We start from the raw sequence: 24,212 nt of genomic DNA on the forward strand, positions 1-24,212 counted from the left end.
GCCACCTCATCTGGCTCCTCTCGATGTGGAGGAGAAACGGCTCGACTCTGAGCCCCTCCCGGATGACCGAGCTTCTCACCTTATCCCTAAGGGAGAGCCCTGACACCCTGAGGAGAAAACTCATTTCGGCCGCTTGTATCTGTTCCTCATGATTTACATATTGGCAGGGACATATTTGCTTTGTATCAATGTACTCATCCATCCATCCATCGAGTCAAGAAAGACAAAAGATGGAAAAACCTTCAAGAAAATGAAACCGTATGAAAATTCTAACATTTATTTGTGAATTCTGTGACAAAACACAATGGAGAGATAGATGACAAGCTACATTGGTCCAAAAACAAAACAAACAAACAAACAAAAAAACACTTTAAAAGCCCTTTTGGGATGACCGTACGTTTATTATTTCGTGCGAGGGTGTTTTTCATCCGCTTCGAAAGGCGCATACACTATGTACAGAGGAAATGCTCAAGTGCGGTCAGTAAAGGGAGATAGCTACATATTTCCACAGTGACCTCCATCGACTGGAGATCAGCTGCTGACGTTCAGCTTTCCTCCAAAACAACATGATAATCTATTGAATCTACAACATCGTGGAATTGCTTTCCTCTTTTTCTTTCGTGTGGCCTTCATTGCATTCTCCTTTTTTATGAGGCATTACTTAAAAAAAAAAAGGTCAAGCATAGCTCATGGACAGATAGCCAGTCTTTCGATATAAGCCAAAAATATTCGCTAATACGAAGGAACGGCGAAGGAGTTATTGTACATATTGCCACGAGATTTGATGAAGACAAAATGTTTAGGTAGTTTTTTTCAACAGCTGGCAAATATGTGACTTGTGTCATCAATGAAATGAAAAAAAAATGATGACACTGGATTGAACAATGAGTCCGTTATTTTCATAATCACTTACAAAACGCTGCGAATGGTTAGAAATGGATTGATGATGGAATGGAACAATGCGGCATATTGATGCCAACAGTTCATATTGTTGGATTTATTTCGAATCAAGTAAAGAAAGAGAAGAAAGATTTTGAACGCACATTTTTTTGCCAGTTTATATTCCTGCCTTTTCGGGTAAAAACATTGCAATCAGTGTGAAATAAGGCGAAATGTGCTTCCTAATATGCGATGCAACTGAAACGCAAAGAACAAACACATAAGATACTGTAAATATATAAAATATTAGCAACAATCCCACTTAAGAGTATTTTAAATCGACATAAGATTTTTTTTTCTCAAGCAACGTTATTTGCTACGTTAGAATGTGATATGTAACTTTCCGTTTAAGAATAATGGCCAATTACAAAAAGTGGATAAATAGTGTATATAATGGACCAGATAGCCCCCCGCCTCCAAATAACCGTATATATAGATAATATATATCGAAAAAAAAAGACAAAATAATTTATTTCCAGAGAAAACATTGGTATAAAATGTGTACTCAACATATCATTCTATCCTAATCCTGTAAACCATTTGTTTGTTGTCCCTCGACCTTGGTACATACAGTACTTGAGTGTAGCTTTTTTTTTGTGTGCATAAAAACAATCTTGGTCATTGAAATAAAAGGCCTGCTAGGTTTGGAGTCTGCAGCCAATGTGACAGGCACTTCAATTAGAAGATGATCTTCATCATGGAGATGATGCAATGAGATGCAGTATGTACAGCAAAGTAGTTTGAAAGGTTTTGTTATTTTCTTTTATGACAATGAGCTGACCCGTTTTGAAACGGAACACCGTATGAGAAATAAAACGACAGCAGTATGAATAAATGAGGGCCTCAACACGTGAACGTTTTCTCGAAATGTTTTTGACGCTAAGGCCTTTTCAGTGAAGTCGGATTATCGTCATTTTTTACGGCCCGTTAGACGAATACTCATTTTTGTATTCGAATTGGTGTTGATTTTAAAACAAAAAAGATGCAGGTTTAAGAATGCATTCTTGATAGGCAATTTAGATAGAATTCTTTTTTTTTTTTTTTAAAGCAAATTCGGTCATTTTCCTAGTGTCACAGTCCTTACTTAACATTTTTAATACGATTAGGAATACAAAATTGGAATAAAAATTAGTGGATATTTTTTTTTTTGCATGAGTAACCAAATTATTAAACACCTTTACAGCTTAAGGTAGGCATGCACTTGTTAATAGTAAAGGAGGGAAATTATGCTTCACCCCCCCCCCCCCGACCCTGACCCACAATTTAAACCATTTCCCGGGTGTCTGGAATAAAAGGTCTCTTAAAAATGCCAGAACACTAGGAAAAAAAAAATAGAACATTTAACATCCACTCTAGTTGAAATTGACAAGTGTAGTACACTTGTCAATTTGTAAACCGCGCATGTGTCGTCGTGATTCAGCAATGTTGAGAACAACTTATTTACAGACACATGTTGGGAAATAATCAGCAAAGCCCAAATTGACATGGTTGTTCAATTTCACACGCAGACCACCCAGAGAGCCACATATTTGTTAAAACTCAATTAAAAAGTTCATTTTCCATAATGTGTCCCTTTTAATTTAATTACCAGCAAAAAGCTTTGCGCAGAGAAAAAAAAATGCAGCAGACTGTCAGACATCATGTGAAAAAAGATTTGCATTACAATTATCTTTTGTCTACCATGCGCCAAAACACAGCAGTGCTTATCTGAGTGCACAAAGCAACAACTGGCCGAACCAACAGCATTACCGTCATCTTCATGGCTCGAGTTTTGACATCAGTGAAGAAATAAAACAGGCACTTCACCTGTGGCCACATGACGCAAAACAAAACATCTCTGGCCGGTAACTGCTAATAGTTTTTTTTCCCCCCCTTACAATCTACAAACACCGAATTATTACATAACACAATGGTCCCATGTTTGGAATAAAAGGTCCCAGAATTCGAGTATCGTTGAGGTCTTCAAATGGGAGGATGATTAAAAATGAGTCGCTGGAGCATAAAAAGTTCTCTTCGTTTTTTTTTCTGTAGACAAAGCAGCCAATGCTGGTGGGGGTGAGCGAGGACTACATTCTTTCGTTTTCAGTCCCTCGAGATTATCGTCATAGCTTAGTGGCGTAACATGATATGCAAAACTACTGTGGATGAGGGCTTCATTAGGTCCATGGTGGTATTTATCATAACGTCCTGCTGGTAGTATTGTGAGTGTTAAACGGTATGATGGCCCAGCCTCCTGGCCTAAGAGCTACTGACACTGAGAAATGGGAACTGAATGTGTGTGTGTGTGTAACATGAAATATGTGCTGAGCAATGTGTGTTACGTTTGGCAGTGCACGTATGTGGCAGGTTAGGTGATAGGAGTGAATGTGTGGCAATGGTGAGCAGTGTTTGAGTGGAATCGTGCCGTGTGCGTGTCCGTATGTGCGCGGTTGGAGGAGTGATGTCACTCTGTCAAGGCGTCTCCCTTCTCCTCGATGGAGACCGAGGACTCGTGTGGGCGGTGTTTGCACTGTCCTGGCGAGGTGCGAGGGCCTCGAGATGGTCGGGAGGGACAGTTGGACGGAACGATGCAGTCACAGGGTCCGTCCTGACACAAAAACAACACCTATCACTCACTACCCAATGTATGGAAAGACTTCAGTATCGCGTCAAAGCAAAGCCCTCACCTCTGTCCCGGAGCCCGCGGAGCCAGTGCTGCCCATCCCGTCCTTCCCTCCTCCTCCGCCCATGATACTGACCATCTCGTCGCCGGTCGTTTGTCTCATGAACCGCTTGTTAACAATCCTGGTCACATTGTCAGTGCTCCCGCACAGTCCGGCCAAGGCGCCGAGACCTCCCACGGCAGCTGGCAGACATTCTGGCTTGAGCTCATCCACGCAATTGAAGCCTCCTTCGCCGAGAGAGTCTCTCGGCATTCTCTCTGCCGGCAGGATGACGCCTCCTTGGCTCCGCCCGCTGCACACATTCTGCAGGAACTCTTGGACGAGGCCCCCGAGGCGTTGAGTGTTTGGGTCAGATGCACAGACCGAGGAACAGGAGGGTTTCCCTGCGGTGTGAGGGTGTCGCGCTGGACTGGCACCTAAACACACAATTGATCTTTATGATGTGTACAGGTTACACTTAAAAGTTGTCTGAAAATGAATAAAATTTATTTTACTTCTCAAATGACAATTTTTACCTCTGCCAAGAGTGGTTACATTTAATGAATGTTTTATATAATGTTTTATATGATACCTTTTTAATTTCGTACATAAAAATCGCTCAGCCTTTGAGGCGATCTGCGCTTTTTGTCTATATAATTAGAGCATTGATTGTTGCGTATCATCTGCAAAATGATATTTGTTGTTTGTAAGTAATGAATGCATGAGCCCTCACAACGGATCCCTGTGGAACACCAATTTCTTTTAGAGCAATGGATTATGCATGTCACTGTGATTCGAGTCAAAATGGCGCATTTGACCTCCGTCGCCCCTCCAGAGTGTCTCAGTGCTTCCCGAATGTTCCACCACACTGAAGAGGCTGGAAAGTCCGTCGGTGAGGCCGCTCAGCACGGGGCTGTCCCTGGTGGTGGTGGAGCGGGCCCAGGCTGAGCCTCCACCCCCACTCATGGCTCTCTGCTGGAGGGTCCACAGGCTGCGCTCTCGAGACGACGGAGTCCCATCCAGTCTGGAGGTGGAGCCTGAAAACCGGCAAAATGGGTCATACTTTTTTTTAAAAAACAGTTTATCATCACAGGAGGCATGAGGACAGTCTACTACTCCGATCAAAAAGTGGAAGTACCTGAGGACACTCGGCGCTGGAGCTTCGGGGATCCGAACTTGGGCGAACAACAGGGTCTATCGATTCGGCTGTGAACTTTGTCCAGAGACGTTGATATCTGTCTCGTTCGGGCTGACGCTAACGGAGAAGTGGTTGTCGAGGAGGGCCGGGGTGACCAGGCTTTGGCGTGCAAACCGGCACCCCTGCTGCTGGTGAGGTTCTCAGTTTGAAGCCCGATGCTGACGCATTGTGCAGCCGTTTGCGTGGACCTACTCGACATGCCCACCGCCTGCAGAAGTAAGGCAAAGAGGAAGCGCAAGAGACATTACAAGAAGTAATGTAGTCTGATCTCGGGCTGCAACTAATGGAGAAGAATCGTGCAAAAAATGCACAAATAGAATTCTGATTAAGTTATTGGTTTGGTCTGTGACATCTCGGAAAATAGGCAAGAATGCTGACGGTTTTCCAGATTTAACACAAAGATTATAATGTGATGTGTGTGTGAGATTAAAGCGGATCGGAAAATGAATGAATGTTCCATCAGGTGCTTCTGTACAGCTGCAGCTGCTGTGGAAGCACTACATAAATAAAGATGCACGTAGTTAAAAATGCACGCCATTCAACCAGAGTTTGTTCCTTTCTATTAGTTCACCACTAGGTGGCAAGTGCATTTTTATACACTGTCCCCTTTTTAAAACCTTTCAAAAATTTAAAGCACATAAATCGGGTAAAAATGAGTTGACTTACATGTTCCTTGCCAGATTTCCTCTCCAGAGATGAGGAGCGAATGGCTTGGCGCACACAGTTGGTCATCTCTTTCATGTCATCACTCAAGTTTGCTGCAATCTCACCCATTTCCAAGTTGCGGAACGCCGATGAGGTCAACCCGTCGGCCACGCCGTTAGTCGAGCCGTTGTTGACCTCAGCGCTGAGAGCAGGAGCGCATGCGCTCCTGTTCTCCAGCAGCTCTCGATGCTGCTCGGATAGCGAGCTCAGCCATTGCTCATAAGATGACGAAAAGCAGGGCGAGGACTGCGGCGGCTCAGCCGGACCCGCCTCAGCGACAGTCAGCCCGAGGGCAGAGCTCCCGTCGGGGTTCCCGTTGGCCTCCCGTTTACTTCGTTGGTGCTCCATGCGTCGGACGGCAGGAGGGCTGTAGTACATCCTGATTCCGGTGCTTTCTGGAGCTGTGTGGCTCCTCTGGACGGACTCCAGATCCAGCTGCGATCCCACTAAGTTGCTGCAGGAGACACTGGCGCTGGGACCGTCCCAGGTTTTACAGGTTTCCCCGACATCCGAAGTCTGAAAAAATCCATATTGGGGAAAGTGATTAGCAGGAACCACTCATAGTTGCATCATTCAAGTCAAACTGCTCAAAGTGCTCTCTTGCTGGTCCACTTTAGATCAAGTGACCGCTTAATTTGGTTTGCATGTGTCAAATGCTGACGACTGGACCTTTTTGGGTTCATGTGACAGTTTAATTAAAAAAAAAAAAACGGTTCCAAAAAAAAAGTTTTATTCACATCTGATGAAATCTCCAAAAGTCAACCTCACCCATTTTGTGTTCACTTTAGACAGGTTAAACGCAACTGAGGTTGCTTTCACATTAGCGCCTTTTAGTTCATTTTGTTTACGAACCCCATCAAGTGACTTGGACCAGAGAAAGCCACCTGCAAATGCGAAAGCGCCGTGAAACTGAATCCTCGGGGGATTCTCAGGTGGATTTACTATTCACATGTACACAAAAAATCTTCTATTATTAACCTCATCAGTCAGACAGGTCCAATTCTTCTTGTTGGAGTCACTCAGCGGTGAACAAGTCAAAGGAGGGGGGGCTGCAAAGTGGACCAAACCCCTCAGATCAGCTGTTGGCCGGAAGTCTGGATCATCGAGCCGTGGTATGGATTTGGTCCTTTACATAAAAACAGATTGTCATTCAAATGTGCCGATCAACAACACTCCTCATGTATTGACACTGCCGTGCGTTCACCTTGGTGATCCTGTTCCAGTGGTGACAAGAGTGTCTGCAGAGGACTCAGCGCATGAAGACTTTGGCTGTGAAGACAGAAGAAAAACAGAGCCTTCAATATATATTTTTTTAACCTCTTTGTGATATTCAAACGCTGTGATGGCCTGGCAACCAGTTGGACATTGGCCAAATCCTTTGCTGTCAAATCCAAATGTTTTCAGTAACACTCTTTTGTTCTTATGGAGTGTTCAGAGCCCAAATTGGCGTCAAGGACAGCAGAATCCATCTTGCTTTGTATCAACCTGACGTGTGGCCGCTCATTTTAATTTATGTTAGTCAGTCAGGGTGTGGCTTCGATATGACTGAAACTCGAGTATTGCACATTACGGTAGATTTTCACAGTGTTACCTAGCCAGTACTTCAAGTTACATCTATGGGACTTTGGTAGGCTTGAATAGAAAAGGGCCTTTCTCAAACCGTTCCCACAAAACGGATTCACACCATTTTTGACATTGCAAACCATTAATTAATTGACTAATTTTTACCAACGTTGACCCCTAATCGAATTGCACTTCTCATTTAGGGTCACACCTCTTATGCATAATTGGATACAGTATCAATAAAACACACTTTGTCGAAAATTCCTGTCTCATGAAAGCTGAAAAAAGTGATGAGTCAATACAGGGCTTGTTAAGGAGTCGAAGGACTCTCCGATAGTGTCTTTTTATAAATTTTCAAAAAAAAAATACAAATAAAAAAACATCAAAGGTAGCGGGGAAATGCGGTGAACCATGACAGAAACACATCTGATGAAAGGACTGGCAAGGAAACTCTTATCACTGATGATCATCCACTTCTATCATCGCAGGGCACACACTCTTATCTTGGACTTTTTCATCTATACACACACACGCACGCACACACGCACGCACACACGCACACACACACACACACACAGACGACTGCACGCATACCTTGGTCTCTCTCAGCCTCTGCTCCCACTGTGCTCTCTCCTGGCTGAACCGCTCTAACAGCTCCAGCTTCTCCCTGCCCCAGTTCCTCTCTCCGATCTGAAGCTGTCATGGCAGAGAGCCCAAAAAAAAAAAAGAGGAAAAGAAGACGATCATTGATCAACATGCTGTCTAAGTAGTCTAATAATAGCATCAGTGTTCAATCTAAGCACCATCCAAAGGCATCCACCTGTTTGGTCAAGTCCATCACGGCTGCGTAGGACTCGGCCAGAAGGTGCTGGTGCTCCTCACGCTCCCTCTTCAGTGCCACCTTCAGGTCAGGTGGGTCCATTGTGTCAGCTGAGGACAGAGAGGCTGCTTTGGCTGCTTTGGTCTCAAGCTGAGGGGGGGGGGGGGGGGGGGGGGGGAATCGCAGAATTTTAAAGATGTGGTAATCCATCCATTTTTGTGGAGCGAGACACACTGGAGGCACACACACTGGACAGTTTGCCAGCAAATCACAGGGAAACATGTAGACCAGGGCCCACCAACCTTTTTGAAACCAAGAGCTCCTTCTTGGCTTCTGATTAATGCGGAGGGCTACCAGTTTGCCCCAATGCACTTTTGAAATAAATTTGCTCAAGCTACGTTCATATGTTACAATTAATGATGACTGATATTCATTTCGGAGAAGACACTGATCACATTAGCCATTTCTCACAATAAAGACTTTGATTTTCTTTTCAATGATTTTCCAATAAAATAAAAAAAAAAAACGGGGTTCGAGGACCCATTCAGTGCTCTCATTATTATACAGCACATCAAGAACAGCACTTTTCCTTGCCCACCTGAGTGATGAGGCTTTTAAGTTCGGTCCTTTCCACTTCCCACGATGCCTTGGCCTTTGCAAACTGCTGGGTGAGTTCCTGGGAGCCTTGCCGCTCCTGCCGCAGCTCGCCACTCAGGTCCTGCAGCGCTACCTTGAGGTCCGCCAGAGTGCTGCTCACGGCGTTCAACTAAAGAGCGCAAAATGCATCCACGTTGAAAGTGTGTTGGAAATAGCCAAGCGTGCGTTTAAGCATACGCGCCGCCAACCTTGATTGCCGGGCCAAGTGCTTGTTCGTCTCCATCGGCCTTTTTTCCGCTTAAGTGGACGGGGCTTGTCAGGTTATCCGCCTCCAGTAAAAGGTAGAGGTCCTTTAGGTTGTTCATCTCGATAACCAAACATAGAGAACGATTGTTAAACTCCAATGATATTAACTTATTCAGTACCAGCCAATTCTAGACCCCCTTTTTTTTACCCTAAGTCTTGGAAAAACTGAAAAATAAAAAGTATCTGGGGTTGAACGTGTGGAGTGTGAAAAAAATATATAAATATGTCTTTGGGAGTGAATGAGTTAAATGTACCATATTTTCCGCACAATAAGGCGCACCTAAAAGCATTCAATTTTCTCACAACCCGACATTGCGCCTTATAATCCGATGCGTCTTATATATGGACCAATATTCTGATTTTCTTGGACGCATTATTTTAAATGTTCTGTAAAGCGCTTTATAACAGCTGCAGCGGTTGTGAAAGCTTTATATAAATAAAGCTGTATTGTATTGTATTCCCTTTGGCGTATCTCCATCTAGTGGATGCATAACGCAACCGCAGCCACTATTGTAGCTTCTATTTTATTCTGAGGCGCCTTATCGTGCGGAAAATACGGTAGTCTTTATTTGAGGATTTAGATTTATTTTGCAGAATGTGACAGAGGGCTGAGACTAAACAGAGACGAGAAAACTTCTTTTCTGACAATTAGGAAATGATTTCCCCTTAACTGTTTCAACTTAAGCACGACAGTGTCATTCTGACGACTTTTAGCTGATACTCCATGTTACAATGTCATACTTGAAAAACGTCTTTTGAGATCTACTGTGCGTTTTTTTTTCTTTTTAATCTAATATCCATGGAGCAACGATGCTGTCATTGCATGACTGGAGAAGTTTGTACCTCCAGGATGTCTTTCCACTCCATGTCCTTCTTGCAGTCCAGCCTCCAGTGTTTGAGGAAGCAGCGTAGCTTGAGGCTGAGCAGCAGCAACGCTTCTTTGAGGTGCCGAGACTCCTGTACCAGCAGCGTCCTCTCTTGGCCCCATAACTTGTGCTGGAGCCGAGCCTGGAGGCCTAAACTCTGCAACTGGAAGTCCCGGCGGAGCAGAGCCTTCTGCTGCTCCTCATGGAGCTGAGGGATTGACAAAGAGTTTGAAAGCTATGTGGACTGGGTTTTTTCATCATGTAATGTTGATGCATATTAGGATTATATGACCTTGGTGGAGGTCTGAGTGCCATTTTGTTTTTTCAGGAAATAATTTACCAGTGACTGACCTGTGAGAGTTTCAGTTTCATTTCTCTCTGAGTCTCTGTCTCCTTCTCCGACGCCGCTTGAGTGGAATCAAGTACCTCGCACGGCTTGGCACGGCAATCACCGAACTGGACATGTTTGGGCAGGAAGCGAGTTTGGAGACGGTGGGCAGGGAAAAAAGAAAGATGTGTGATGAGAACGGACAAGAATGCAAACAGGGTGGCGGGAAAGCGATGAAGGGAAGGGAAGGAAGCAACAGGAGAGTGTGAGGAAGACATAACGAACCCTTTAACTCATTCACTCCCAAAGACGTTTTTAAACGTCTTTTCAGACTTGGTCCAGAATTGGCTGGTACTGAATGAGTTAAAAGGGACGTGCTGCTCATGATTGCGCATAATTGATTCCTAACAACCACTAAGCGCTGACATATGAATAGCACGTCTACTCCGCAGTGCTGAGGTTGGGGGTTCGAATCCGTGTGGAGTTTGGAAGTTCTCCCAGTACTTCCACAGACGTTTTTGTTTCCGGGCTATCAATCTTTCTTCCATGTTGTAAAAACCTGAATGCTATCTTAATTGAAGCCTCTAAATTGTTTAGGTGTGCATTTGACTGTGAATACTGTAGTTGTCATGAACATTAAAAAGAAATTACCTCCTAGATCCTGTGGTGTACTTGCTGCCATTGCCCCTTGATATATACTTCTCATCGTGTATCGTGTCAAAGAGTAATTTATACATAAATTGCAATCAAAAGCCCTCCCAGTGTGGATTTTGCATGTTCTCCCCGGGCCTGTGTGGGTTTTCTACGGGTAACCCTTTTCCTCCCACATTCCAAAAAGATGCATGGCAATCTGATTGGACACTCTAAATTGTCCCAAGGTGTGAGTGTGAGCGTGGATGGTTGTTCGTCTATGTGCCCTGCGTTTGGCTGGCAACTGGTTCAGGGTTTCCCCCGCCTACTGCCCGAAGACAGCTGGGATAGGCTCCAGCACCCCCCGCGACCCTTGTGAGGATACACGGATCGAAAAATGGGTGGATGGATGGATTTTAGAATGCCAAATAAAATGTTGGATGGGCTTCACTGGGGTTGCACAGATATCTGGCGTGTAGCCCCCCTTAGTCCCGGCGTAGCACCATCACTGCTGTGCGCACCACAGAACTTACATTGTTTGGGAAAAATAGAGCCCTATCTCTGCTAGCCGGCCTGGGAACTGCCTCGAGGCTTGCCGAAAATAGCTGAGCACTATTTCACTCAGGGTGAACGTCAGCCAGCGCTACTCTTCTGCCTCCGGTGTGACAATTTTGCACAAAGGCAGTATGACTAAGCGCTAAAAGACCAAAACAACAAGCGTCCTGTGCTAAATCATCCTTTTGCGTGACTTACCAGTGCATCTTGTGTCTCCTCTTCATCCTCCTCTGTTTGCGCAATGTGCTTTTGTCTTTTCTTGTCGTCACCGTGACCGTTCTCCTCTGTTTCCCCTTTGAACCCCGGCTGCAACCGGTCCCTACAATCAGGCTGCCGCATTCATGCGTGGGCAAGTCAATGAAGAAAGAAATGAAAAACAAACATACGAACGAAGAAATCATAGAGAACAGAAGGCGGAAATGCAAGCCAAACAAAAAAAAAGAGAAAGAAAAAATAAATAAAAGAAGCCAATGGAACAAATGCGAGATAAATTATATGTACTCAACAAACGCATACAAAAACAACAATTGGTGGCTTTCACATGACAAAAAAAAGGAAGTAGAGGAAAAAGAGCTTGGTCAGAGAAGAGAAGGAGAGAGTGGAGAAAAAAAAGAAAAGCAAAACGGAGGAAATAATGAAAGGCTGAGGGGAAGGACACAGACACAGAAGAGTAGACAAGTGGGCAGAAGAGGGGGGGAAAGGGGGAGAGAAAGGACAGCGAGAGAAAGAGTATGGGTGAAAGGTCAAAGCAAGGGACACAACACCAAGCGTTGGAAAAGAGATGTGAGGTGTGATAAAGATGAGGGGGCGGGGCGTGAAAATGGCAGCCGGTAGGGGTGGTGTGGGGTGGGGGTATTAAAAAGGGGGCAACAGGGAGTGAAAGACCAAGTGTTATGGTGCCCATGCAGAGAAAAGGACAACAGGAAGAAAGAAGGGGGGGGGGGTGTTTGGACTCAGAATTGGCCTCGAATGGAGTCGAAAAAATTATTTCACTTCGTTGGAAAATTATCCATGAACAACACATTAATATATTACTGAAATAGAAATTTCATTTAAGGCAAATTGCATTTTTTTCCCCACCAAGGTAATGTATTTTGAAAAAGCCTGAAAATAGGTACATAATAAATATAGAAACAAAATAAGTGTACCAGAATTGGATAGTTCTTTATTGTTTTGACGTCAGAGAGAAAAAAAAGCATTGTTCTGTACAAGCTCATATGATGATTTTTGTTTGTTTGTTTGTTTGTTTTTTAGGTGTTTGGTGATTACTCAATTTGGATGTGATTACTATCATAGTCACCTGAATGCATCAAGTGATACATTTTACAAAGATGATAATTAGCATCTTGCTGGCATCGGGCTGCAACCTCCAAATTCAGTGATTTTTCTCAACTCCCCCCACACCCCCGCAAATAAATACTATTTGTCAATCCTTATGTGGATCTGCTATTTTCATTTTTTAAATAAAGTATTGATCAAGCTAAGGTTGCTTAAAATGGCTTGCTCTCTTTGACTCCACAGTCGTGCTGATTTTGGAGATTTTGGAGACGCGAGGATTTCGCCCAACGCCAGCAATATGTAGCAATCACGAAGAAAGAGTTCATTAAATTCAAAATGAAACCATAAAAAATAGAGAAAAAAAATCTACAAATAAAACTTTGATGTATTTTAATGTTGCACTTAACAGGCACAGTTTGATTTCACAATTGGATGCTTTAAAATGTAAAATAGAGACAGTTTTGCTCTGTTACTGGTAAGTGCCACATAGAGTGCACATGTAGATTTTAAATGGATCTGAAACAGCATGCAGAGTACAATATCCATGAGCCCATGACTAAATGACTATAATTACAGTCAAATAAAATCGCCAAGTTCCGATTCAGACTATGCACATAAACATGAAAGCAATTTCATGCAACAACAACCAGGCTCCATTTGAGGCCCACGGCAGTGTCTCAAAATTGGGTTAGGAGGTGGATCCAACTGCATGCGGAGGCCACAGAGGGAAGCTTACATAAACAGTTCAATTCTGACTCTTTCTAACAAGTGATATTTACAAATATTTTTTTTTAGGACATTGGCAAATCCTAAAAAAAATGTTTTTATGAGAATGAGTCAGATTTGAACATGCATTGTAAATCCCGTGCAAGAACGATGGGATTGGGAATGGTGAAAGCGGCCCGGAAAGTAGGATTAGCAGAATGCAGGAAAGAGAAAATAACTGAAACAAAAAAGCTTAAAAAAAACCAACAAAAAAAAAAAAAAGAAACAGATTGAAAAGGAATGATGACAAGGAGTGAACGTCATGTCTTTTTTACCTTCTCTTCTGCAGTCTTGAGTGCATCATGCTGGTTTTCGGAGCAGGATAATACATTGACTGATGAGGTCATTGAAGACTGACCCTCACCAAGTGAGGATTTCCCCAGGCTGTCAACGTGCTCCACGAAGACCTGCAGCTGGCCGTGAAGGGCCTGGAGCCTGCTGGTCAGAGCGCCAACCAGAGGCCTGTCAGCCAAGTCGGAAAGCTCGGAGATCTATTGGGAACACAGATGCGAAATGACACGATTTGATGCGCAAGTCAAGTCGGATATATCAGTTCAGAATCTGCAAGGCCGATCGTGTGTTTGTTTGTTTTTTGGGGGATGGGGAGGGGTCATTCATCCAGATTCTTTGTGAAAAAAGTTCCCCTTTCTGATTGATTAAGCGTAGTTCATTAGACCGAATTATACAAATAACTGTGCAAAGCTGAAAATGTTGCTATTTAAAGGACATATTTCCTTAAAATGTTTCAGATTCGGTTTTGAATGGCTTTAGGTTTCATTGTGGGCGTGGTCAATTTGATGGTGACAGTTGCTGTTCGGTGCCTTCTACCGTCTTTGTTACCGATTTGTTGCTTTACTGTTGTATATGTTAGTTGTTCCATGTACAGCACTTTGTATGCAGCGATGGCTGTTTTGGAAGTGCTCTATAAATACAGTTGACTTGAGTTGAGTTAATGGTGACCTCATAACAGTGTGACACCCCAAGTTATTACTATAGTATACAAAGTCCAACAATCAAGTCAAGTCAACTGTATTTATAGAGCACTTTCAAACAGCCATCGCTGCATACAAAGTGCTGTACATGGAGCAATATGACATGCACAATAAACAGTAAGACAAATCGGTAATAAAGACGGTAGAAAGCACCAAACAGTAAAACCAAGAACAAATCTAAGTCATGCTGAGTCGAATGCCAAAGAATACAAGTGAGTTTTGAGGAGGGTTTTGAAGATGGGCACGTAGCATTTTGTATAATTTATTTGACTCAAACACAAACTAGGTTGTCCTTTGAGTACTTTTCATTTAACCCTTTCATGCAACCTGTAACCCGATAACATGATCAGCTGTCCACTGTCGTAACCGTTGTCCTCGAAAGGGTTAATGACTTTGCATGTTTAGCTCCACCCCAAAGGTAGAGCGCCAAACGTGATATGGAAAGAATTAGTGATTTTGGTATCCCTGGAAATGGACAAATTTAACTATGGTTTTGTGTGCTCAATTACACTGCTTGGAGGATTTTTTATTTATTTTTTGCTGGTAGATGCCTTTAAAGCCAACAAGAAAAAAATAAATAAATAAGAAATTAAGAGACTGACCTGGCAGGGAGGCTGCGCTTTCTCCAAATCACACGATTCTGCCGCCTCATTGCCGCAAACGCTGTGATAAATGGACGGCGAGGAAGGTAGGCAGTTCGACTCCGGGGCAGTGAGGAGCTGTATCGCTGTGGAAATCAGGCGAGCCTGGTCCCTCATGGCGAGCAAAGCGTCGTGGTCCTTGAGCCCGAGGAGGCCACACGGTGAGGTTTTTGGCCCGGCAGTTTTGTCCATCTTGTTGTTTTGTTCGGTGGTCTCCAGTAAATCGTTCTCCAGCCCTAACGGCTCTTTGCGATGTGGTGAACTGATAGAAAAAGAAATAGAGGCTCTTTCTGAGAATTACATTTATGGCACAGTGGAACTCGAACCTCAGTGTGTTGTTTTTTTCTTTAGCTTTTTTACACAGGGGACAAGTGAGCAATAAAGGGCAATCAAAAATGATGAGCAAGTCCCGTACTGCCAAAGTACACGTCACTTTGACGCTACCTGTCAGGGAGACACTCGGCTGAATCTCCAGCCTCTTGGTCCGTCTCCAGAGCCACTCGTAAAGATGATGAGGAGGATGGAGGCTGGTAGGAAGCAAGGTCACACCGCTGCAAGTTGGACAAGAGCACTCGGTTCTCGTACTGCAGCTTTTTCACCTTCCCGCCGAGCTCTCCGATCTGAAGCCGTGCTACTCGAAGCTCCTCCTCCTGGGGGGACACATCTGGGCTGATGAGCACAGCTCCCTCCTGCACGGAGTGTGGCGACCCATCGTGAAGCAGCCTTTCCGACAGCGACGTCCCAGAGCCGGAAGTGAGGGGCGGCGGTGGCGGCGGAAGCTCAGATTTATAGCGGTTGATTTCATTCATCAGGAGCTTGTTCTGCTCTTCCATCTCGAGCAAGGACCTCCTCAGAAGCTCCGCCTCCTCCTCCACAAACTGGAGGTGTCTCTGAAGCTCCATGACGTTTTCGGATGAAGCGCTTAGCCCGGCGATTGGCCCTGTCCCCGGACCACCTCCAACACCGTTAAGTTCTTGAGGCCCATCTAAAGAGGAGCAGGAGTGATGTGAACACAACAGTGGAGGGGCCAAAGTTAGTTCAAAAGTCAAAGTTAAAAAATGGACGGAAGCAGATATTTTCAGTCATGTTCTTGCTCTGATATAAACATCGACGACCACAATGTATTCTGGTGATAAGAGCGTACAATACCTTTTTGTTGCACATATAGGGCATTTTTATTGTATCATATTTATTGAACATATGATTCATGTTGGCGGCCCGGTGGTCCAGTGGTTAGCATGTTGACTTCACAGTGCAAAAGGTATCGGGTTCAATTTCAGCTCCGGCCTCCCTGTGTGGAGTTTGCATGTTCTCTTCGTGCCTGCGTGGGTTTTCTCCGGGTACTCTGGTTTCCTCCCACATTCCAAAAACATACATGGCAGGCTGATTGAACACTCTAAATTGTCCCTAGATGTGAGTGTGAGTGCGGATTGTTAGTCTCTGTGTGCCCTGCGATTGGCTGGCAACCGGTTCAGGATGTCCCCCCCCTACTGCCTGGAGACAGCTGGGATAGGCCCACCGCGACCCTTGTGAGGATAAAGCGGATCGGAAAATGGATGGATGGATTATTCACGTTCTTTTATTCAATCCAATGTTGATAGAATTGCCAGTAGCCATTCTTAGTAGCGAATATAAAGACAGGCGGAACATTTTTTTGTTCCAATTCTGCAGAATATTTCTCTGAATATAGCATCTATTTATTCATTACAGTTTGACATTAAACATAGTATTTATTACTCTCCTCTAATCTCTGCATGACAAAAGAATGCAGCAGTGAGCCAAGAAATGTTTTACAAAGACAATATAGCAGCGTTGGTTATTGTGTCTGTGCTTTTTGTTTGGGCTCTGAAAAATGGATTTAGGGATTACGTGTCATTTTCCAAAATAATCGTTGCCTTCATTTTGAAATCTCAAATTTAAGAGCATATCCATAAAATGACAAACATAAAGTGGGACAAAGTGCTACCTTGCGGCCCTTTCATGTCATCCATCTCAGCTCGGAGGCCTCTGTTCTCTACCTCCAGCTCCACAATTCGGCGACTCAACAGGTTGGCCTCCTCTTCCACGAGCTTCAGGTGAACTCTGACTTCTGCCTCGCGGGTGTGGGGGGAGTCAGCAACCTGACAGGAGTCAAATCAAACAAACTAATTAATTGACCTCTTAAAAACATATACTGTTGATAAAAAAAGGGAAATTAAGCGATGGTAAGCACTTCACTGAGCCAGGTTAGCAAAAAGAGATATGGAAAGGAAATTGTCAATCAGAAGATCGACAATGAATACCTCCTCAACCGTGATGGAGGCGTCAACGTCCCCGTAAAGGGACCTGTATTTGGCCAGCTCCTCCTTCATGGCCTCGCTGTCCTTCACCAATTTGGTCAGCTTCTTGCACATCAGGGCCGATTCCTCTTTGGCGAAGTGGAGCTGACACTTCAGGTCTGAGCTGTCCTCCTGGAGGGTGATGGAATAAACGACAAGCGCAACATAGTGAGCACTCAAATTCCGCTGGCACAGCTGCGTGCTGCAGCTTTTTTCTTTATCGAGCCAAAACACGTGGAACGATTCCTGAACCAATTCTTTAGAAAGTTTGAAGTGACTGCCCTAAATCACTTAAAGAGCTAAAATCACATTCTTTTCACAAACTCCAATGACGTGATTTGAAGGTCATTTACAGGACCTAATGGCTTTGTAGCTGGAATATATTTTACTTGGCAGTTGGGAGAACTTTTTCTGCTGTGCCCGAATAGGTTTTTTATGGCAGGTTATGGCACAGAAGAAAGAGAATGGGACGGGCCTCTGTCAACAGAGAGCAATCCTGAACCACACTAAATCAGACATCTCCAACATATGTGTGGAATTAATCATGAGATAAGACAAGATGAGTAGTTTTTAGTTATATTCACTTCGTTGTTTTGGTTTAGTTTTTTTTTTTTAAATACCAGTTGCTAATATCTGTTTTGTTCCCATTCCCGTTCGGATAGGACACACCAAGTTTTATGACCCAAGGATCGTGATTTGGACAGTCCTATTCCAAATATAAGTGACATCAAAAAGTCAACCAAATGGAACTTTGAAGCACCACTGTCATGTAGAGAAACATTTTCATACGACTTGCCACTGACGCGAAGTGGCCCCCCCCCCCCCCCTTTCAACCACACCTCCCAGCCAACTCAGATGGTCTATTTGCTTTCCAGCCTGTGAGGCATTTCCAAACACATAAAGTGAGATGAGGGGCAGCACATTCACGACCATTTATGGTACGTGCTTTGGGACAGGCTTTATCCCTGCAATGCAAACAATGTAAAAGAATGAGTTGGCCAAAATGTAGATAAACGCCGACACAGACAAGATAAGAGGCGGGAAATTGGCAGAGATTAAGTAAAAGAATACAAGAGATGTTGATTTATTTGCTTACGCTGGTATTTATTTGTCTGGGCAGTGTGGGACACTTCAAGGACAAAAACGTCCACAATTGTGCAGACAAAACTCAACGGTTAATCCTCAAGTGATATTTTCTAGACATCTTGCCCACGTTCATCTTGTTTCGCTGGATTCTTGTTTGGTACGTATTTTGGAGTACTTTAAGTTTCGTGTGTTTTGGATTTTTGCCATTTCGTTTTGAGGACTTTTGGTCCTCGTCCTCAAATTGATGGTGCAGTTTTTCCTAGCTGGTTTTCCTGGCTTGTTGTTGCCAGCGATTTCTGCCGATACATTTTTCGGAAATGTCTTTTGTAGCGCAGTTTATCTGAATCTGCGTTTTTGGGATCCACACTCGACATCTGGCTGATGACAATCTCGATTCGAAATATCATGTCAATGCATTAAAAAAAGAAATTCCAGTTGACCGTTGGTTTCTAATATCATTCTCGTTTTTTCCCCCTAAACGGCTGGTCTCCTTCTGTCACAAATGGATTCTGATGACATAGTTGATCGATTTCCTTGTTCCTCTGAGCTAGCAAAACTCGACCCGCTCTGAGATTTATTACACTCAGCAAATAGAACACATCACTGTAATCACTTCCTCCTTAGTTGGTTGAGCATCGCTGGTTAAAATAAAGGTTTTGAATGATTGACAGCCATTCCACGCCTTCTCGGTTCATGCCAATAAATCAGCCCGTCTTCCCGCGCCATTTATTTTATTGAGTGTTCAAACACCGTTGCGCGTGTCTTAATGTGTTTGTTTACCTGCGGGGGGAGCTTCTTGTCTGGTTTGTTGTTGGGTCGCGCTGCTCTTTTCTTCTGGGAGTTCTGAAACACCAAAGACCCACCCTTGTTAGGGTGGCAAAATGATATTCAGACTTCATTATGTGTTTGCAAAAGTAATTCAAGACGTGAACTATTAAATGAATACAATACTGCTCCACTCTAGTCCATTAGGTGGTGGTAATGCACAACACAAAACAGGGTGCTTTTGTTCCGGCGGCCCTATTTGGTTGACTGTCCCACTTGACCCCAATCCATGCAGACTCTAATCAACCAACTAAACGTCATAACTGATCAAACCAAATATTTTACTTATGAATCAATCACAAATAGTGATTTTAATTTCAATGACAACTACAGTCACGTCCGCGCACACAGTGCCGACCTTTAGTTCTTCAGGGCGTTATTGCTATGCATATAATCATGGCCATGCTGGTGTTTATCACCGGGGCAACACTGTTAGGAGCAATAACATGACACAATACAGGTAGGAGGACCCGCTGCTGTATCGCAGTTGTCTCCTTTTGGATCACTGCTTCAACACAGTTTAAAGTCGAGAGAGGAGAGGAGATTAATAACCCTTTCACGCACCCTGTAACGTGATAACATGATAAGCCGTCTACTGTAGTAACCGCTGTCCCTGAACGGGTTAAAAAGAACAACAACAAAAATGAATATCAAAGCGAGATGATGAAATCCTGCAAAAACTGTGCTCACACCACTAATGAACTACTCTTCTCACAGAGACACCAGCCTGCGCTCATCCAAATGTCTGCTCAGCATATTACACACTCATAAATCATCATCTTGTATTCACTTCAGCACACGCGCGCGCACACACACACACACACACACACACACACACACACACACACACACACACACACACACACACACTGCCAAGCAGGCTCATCGTGGCTCTGTGTGTTTCCATGGAAACAAGCTACTCTGCAGTGGACAACAACAAAAGAGGAAAATGGTGGGAGGGAAGGGAAGGCTGAGGTCAGATAAAAAGTACCGTAAGAGAGGTGTTTGGGGGGTTTTTTTCAACCTTGTGCATTTTCCCAAATGATTACCTTCAAGTAAATGTTAGAGGAGTGTTACTTTTGTATCATCAGCATTTAAGGCGCTGCCTTGTTTTCTTTTACTTTTCCACCGGTCTGACGAGCTCCTCCCTTCCCACTTTGCTGCTCATTCTCTGCCCATCCTTACGGTTCATTTCTCCTTAACTCTTCATCACTGTTTTGGCAACATGGTGACCTTTTCATTTTTCGCGTGACACCGTTCTTCCCTTCTGATATGTTCTCAAATGTTCTCTTGCCCTCTGTGCCTCCAAACGTACTTTACGATATGTTTACCACAGCACAGACAGTCCGTGGCTCTTCAATGGCTCAACAATAAGCCTGCCTGTCATCGGTTCTGGCTAAAAGTTGAACAGATGTCGGAAGTACTTGATCGGGCTTTCGGGGGCGCAGCGTTCGGAGCACATTACTTGACATAAGAATGGCGTCACAGAATGTCACGCGCCGGTTTTAGACTTTCAAACAAGTCCGGTTGGCTGATCTCTTGGAGTGTGCGCAACACAAAAGAAACCCAAATGATATGATGGTACTCACAAATGATAAGGCGGACAAGTGGGAGGCTGCAAGAATACCCAATTGTTCGGCAGTGGCGACATTTGAAAGGGGAATTACAATGCACTTGAACGGATGATGCAATATACCTGCAGTGTATTGTACAAAGTTATATTCAGTACATGTATAGATAGAACATCTTCAAAGGATGTGCAACTCATGCAATATTCATGTTTCAGGCAATTGGTCAAGCACAAGGTAGAACATATGTGCATGGGGAATTTAATTGAAGATGCATCATTTCAATATTTTATCGAGATGCTTTAAGAGGTCGGATGGCTTCTATATGGGATGAAGGACTTTAGTAACACATTTTTTTCATTCATTATTCATCACATCGAAACATCCAAACACATATGCGGTAGGTGGGGACCGCATGCTGGTCATCGCACTGCCTTCAGTTCTACGGTTACTCCACAGGCTATGAATACAGTTTGAATTACATGCGACTTGATAATATTTGACTTTTTTTTTTTTTTTGAAGTTCCCAGCAGTGGATGGGTATTCTTTTGCGCTATTTGGCCATGTCATTGCAGTACAACTTTTTATTGCTTGTTTATGGAGTATCCCACTGGAGTCACAGTCCTGTAATAGCCGTCGTGCGGATGACTAAGCAGAAATGTTGCTTCAGTTCAGAGATGTTTAGCGCTGTGACTCGTTTTATTTTGGTAGGTTACAATTTTGTGTCCAGGGAGAACACTGCCTCTCACCCAAAATCAGCTGGGATCGGATTTGGTTCCTTTATGAGGATTAGCAGTGCAGGAAATGGATGGATGGAATTGAGACTTGTAACTTCTTATTCTGTGCGTACTACAATTTGGGAATATAAGACATCGTGATCATTTTTTCTCTCCGAGTGCAAGAAAAAGATCAGTCGGGAAGGAGGAAAATAAGAAGTGATAGTCTGCGCAGCCTGCGCCGTACGTCTCACAACATGTTTCATAACCAAGTGTGTGCTGTGCGCAATACCGACTGGGATGGAAGCACAGAGGAAGGCAGGGGCGGTGAGAAAGGTGAAGAACTTAATTAGTTTGCACCAGGCTGCTGACAAAGGAAGCCCGATTCCTGATTCATTTGTGTAATGAGGGCAGACAAACATGGAAGAGTTTTATTTGATTTCTGCTCACTTATTGCTTCAACATTCCTCTCATGGGATTAACAAACAACACTCATCTAAATTCTGATTGACAATTTGCTGTTTAGAACAAGAGAAGCAGTAGGTGATCATGTCATATTTTTACGTTATATTATACTTTGTTTCCAAAGCATTTTTCTGATACCTTCAAGATCAGTTTTTAACGTTTGCCGGCAATTTACAACTGTGGTAAATGTGATATTTTACAATTATTTTCATGCTCAAAATGACTGGGTATGTTGGATGGCACTTTTTGTTCCCCAGACCGACACCAGTAAGAGTATTCAACTATTGAGTGCTCACCGATACCACACATCAGATACCACTGAATCAGAAAATAGATTCAGTAAATATACGGAATTTTAAGAACCAAATCAAGGAACTGAAATAAAAGAGCGAGTAGGAAGTGTGTCCGTTTAAACCCCCGGCAGCCGTGTACCAAATACGTTGCCATGGTGACGGCATCAGAAACCTGTCACCAAGCCACCCGACTGCGGCATATTAATGAAACGACACAGAAGGACAAAAAGGAAGAGGTAATGAGAAGGGAGAAGAAGGCTATGGAAAGGATGCATAATACAGTCGGAGGGTCGAAGCGGCATGATTAGTCGGTTACAGCTTGTTGTGATCTTCAAAAAACATGCCCTCATAAAGTAATCCAGTGGGCCTACATAAATTGGGAAGGATGTATTTTTACGTGTCAAATTCACCTATACCTGCCAAGTAAGTAGGATTATAAAAAAAATAAGCCTGATTATAACATAACGCTTTGTAGTCATGGCAAAATGTAATAATTTCACTGTAGTTTTGTGTATAGCGATACCCACGTGGCGGGAAAATTGTCCACGTGTAAAGATAATAACACTTGAGCTTTGAGATACTTTCTGACTAAATTCTCGTGGGAAATATAACATTGTTTTGCAATGCTCGCCATTGTCCTCCACTCCCAACTCTGATCGCTGCTGACACGTGAGCTGCCAACAAACCATATGAGAGGGAGGACATCAGCACACAACATAGAATCTCCATCTGCTCTATGTGGATGCATGTGTGTATACGCGTGCGTGTGTGTGTGTGTGTGTGTGAGAGAGAGAGATAGAGAGTGGGTGTGTGTGTGCGTGCAAGCACACTGAGATTCATCACTTAAAATGGGGGCAATGCTATCATATCAATAAACAGCGCCTCTACTGGTTGCAGTAAAGTAGTGCACTCCATTTTGCATCAGTTGTTTCAGGTGCAATTAATTGCTAATCCATTTCTATGAAAACTAAACCGATAACCCAGCATTCTGATAAAAAGTCACAGCTCACATTAAGTTCTGATTTGCTTACGGTGATTATCTTTTAGTGTGAGTAATTGCACTCACTCAATTCATCCATGACGTTGCATTTCACCAAGCGTTCCATTAAACTATTCGCGACAATCTGTTCATATGTTGCGTAAGACGTTATGACGTGCGAGCAGAACAAAAGGGCGGCTCTGATGGGCCTGACAGGCCACTCGCAACCTTTGGGTGAGTGTTTGATCTGTGTACCGATCAAACGCTGCATATGCAGGCACGCGTAGGATCGCACCTCTGCCTCGTTCAGAGGGTCCTTCAGCAGCTTTATGGGAAACGATGGGAAGATGTTGCTTCCTTCATATGCTAATTAAGATGAAGCCACAGGCTTAATAGCGAGCATGCAGTTTTTTTTCACAGGGTGTAAAATATAAATCGAAGCATAATTTCCCGCACTAGACAATGCAAGAGGATCTCCGGCGGGTTTATTCCAGCACATATTGATGAATAATAACTCCCTGCCCTGGCATTTATGAGACGTGAGTTTTTCCACAACCTGAAATATATCATCCAGTTATCTTAATTACTGTATCACAGCGGGTGATGACCTGAACTTCTTCAAATTAAATACTTATGTATGCCTGATGGTCTTGTCATGATGGATGGGCTAATAGATTTGTTAAGCATTGTGTGCTAGATACAGTATAGTGTGAATCACTGAATATCACACAATTTGATATGGTTATGACACTTTGCCGACAATATCAATCGATTTGCAAGATAGCGCTTGCCCGATAATCGACATCTACCGTATTTTTCGGATTATACGTCGCTCCCGATTATAAGTCGCACCAGCCAAAAAATGCATAATTAAGAAGGAAAAAACATATAAATCACACTGGATTATAAATCGCATTTTTGGGGGAAATTTATTTGATAAAATCCAAAACCAAAAACATACATGTCACCTTGAAAGGCAATTTAAAATAAAAATAAAATAAAGAACAACAGGCTGAATAAGTGTACGGTATACTAACGTTACATGACTGACATGCCTGGTAATGTCAGTAACGACGTAACATATTAAGAGTTATTCAGGTAACTCTAGCATAAAGAACATGCTAACAAGTTTACCAA

The 24,212-nt window shown here is 43.5% G+C and overlaps 1 protein-coding gene across 2 annotated transcripts in view; it reads right to left on the reverse strand.

The window, feature by feature from the left end:
- Positions 1–261: 261 nt before the first annotated feature.
- mtcl2 (microtubule crosslinking factor 2) overlaps positions 262–24,212 on the reverse strand; it is a 56,111-nt gene continuing 32,160 nt past the window's right edge. The window contains exons 5-24 of one of the 2 annotated variants that reach the window (XM_086108077.1): positions 19,010–19,072; positions 17,108–17,275; positions 16,792–16,945; positions 15,270–15,810; positions 14,787–15,087; positions 13,468–13,683; positions 11,348–11,479; positions 9,988–10,092; positions 9,614–9,844; positions 8,713–8,829; positions 8,466–8,633; positions 7,868–8,017; positions 7,642–7,743; positions 6,689–6,753; positions 6,463–6,610; positions 5,446–6,000; positions 4,720–4,987; positions 4,400–4,618; positions 3,606–4,018; positions 262–3,526 (exon numbers count right to left, since the gene is read on the reverse strand). In XM_086108077.1, the coding sequence (XP_085964203.1) occupies positions 3,383–3,526; positions 3,606–4,018; positions 4,400–4,618; positions 4,720–4,987; positions 5,446–6,000; positions 6,463–6,610; positions 6,689–6,753; positions 7,642–7,743; positions 7,868–8,017; positions 8,466–8,633; positions 8,713–8,829; positions 9,614–9,844; positions 9,988–10,092; positions 11,348–11,479; positions 13,468–13,683; positions 14,787–15,087; positions 15,270–15,810; positions 16,792–16,945; positions 17,108–17,275; positions 19,010–19,072 (4,260 nt within the window). In that variant the 3' untranslated portion in view covers positions 262–3,382. Of the gene's footprint in view, positions 3,527–3,605; positions 4,019–4,399; positions 4,619–4,719; positions 4,988–5,445; positions 6,001–6,462; positions 6,611–6,688; positions 6,754–7,641; positions 7,744–7,867; positions 8,018–8,465; positions 8,634–8,712; positions 8,830–9,613; positions 9,845–9,987; positions 10,093–11,347; positions 11,480–13,467; positions 13,684–14,786; positions 15,088–15,269; positions 15,811–16,791; positions 16,946–17,107; positions 17,276–19,009; positions 19,094–24,212 lie in introns of both variants that reach the window. The other variant, XM_086108068.1, reaches the window with a different exon arrangement.

The sequence above is a fragment of the Hippocampus guttulatus genome, chromosome 1 (assembly GCF_054856545.1).
Source record: "Hippocampus guttulatus isolate MCC_2025c chromosome 1, RoL_Hgut_1.0, whole genome shotgun sequence".
Taxonomy (NCBI): domain Eukaryota; kingdom Metazoa; phylum Chordata; class Actinopteri; order Syngnathiformes; family Syngnathidae; genus Hippocampus; species Hippocampus guttulatus.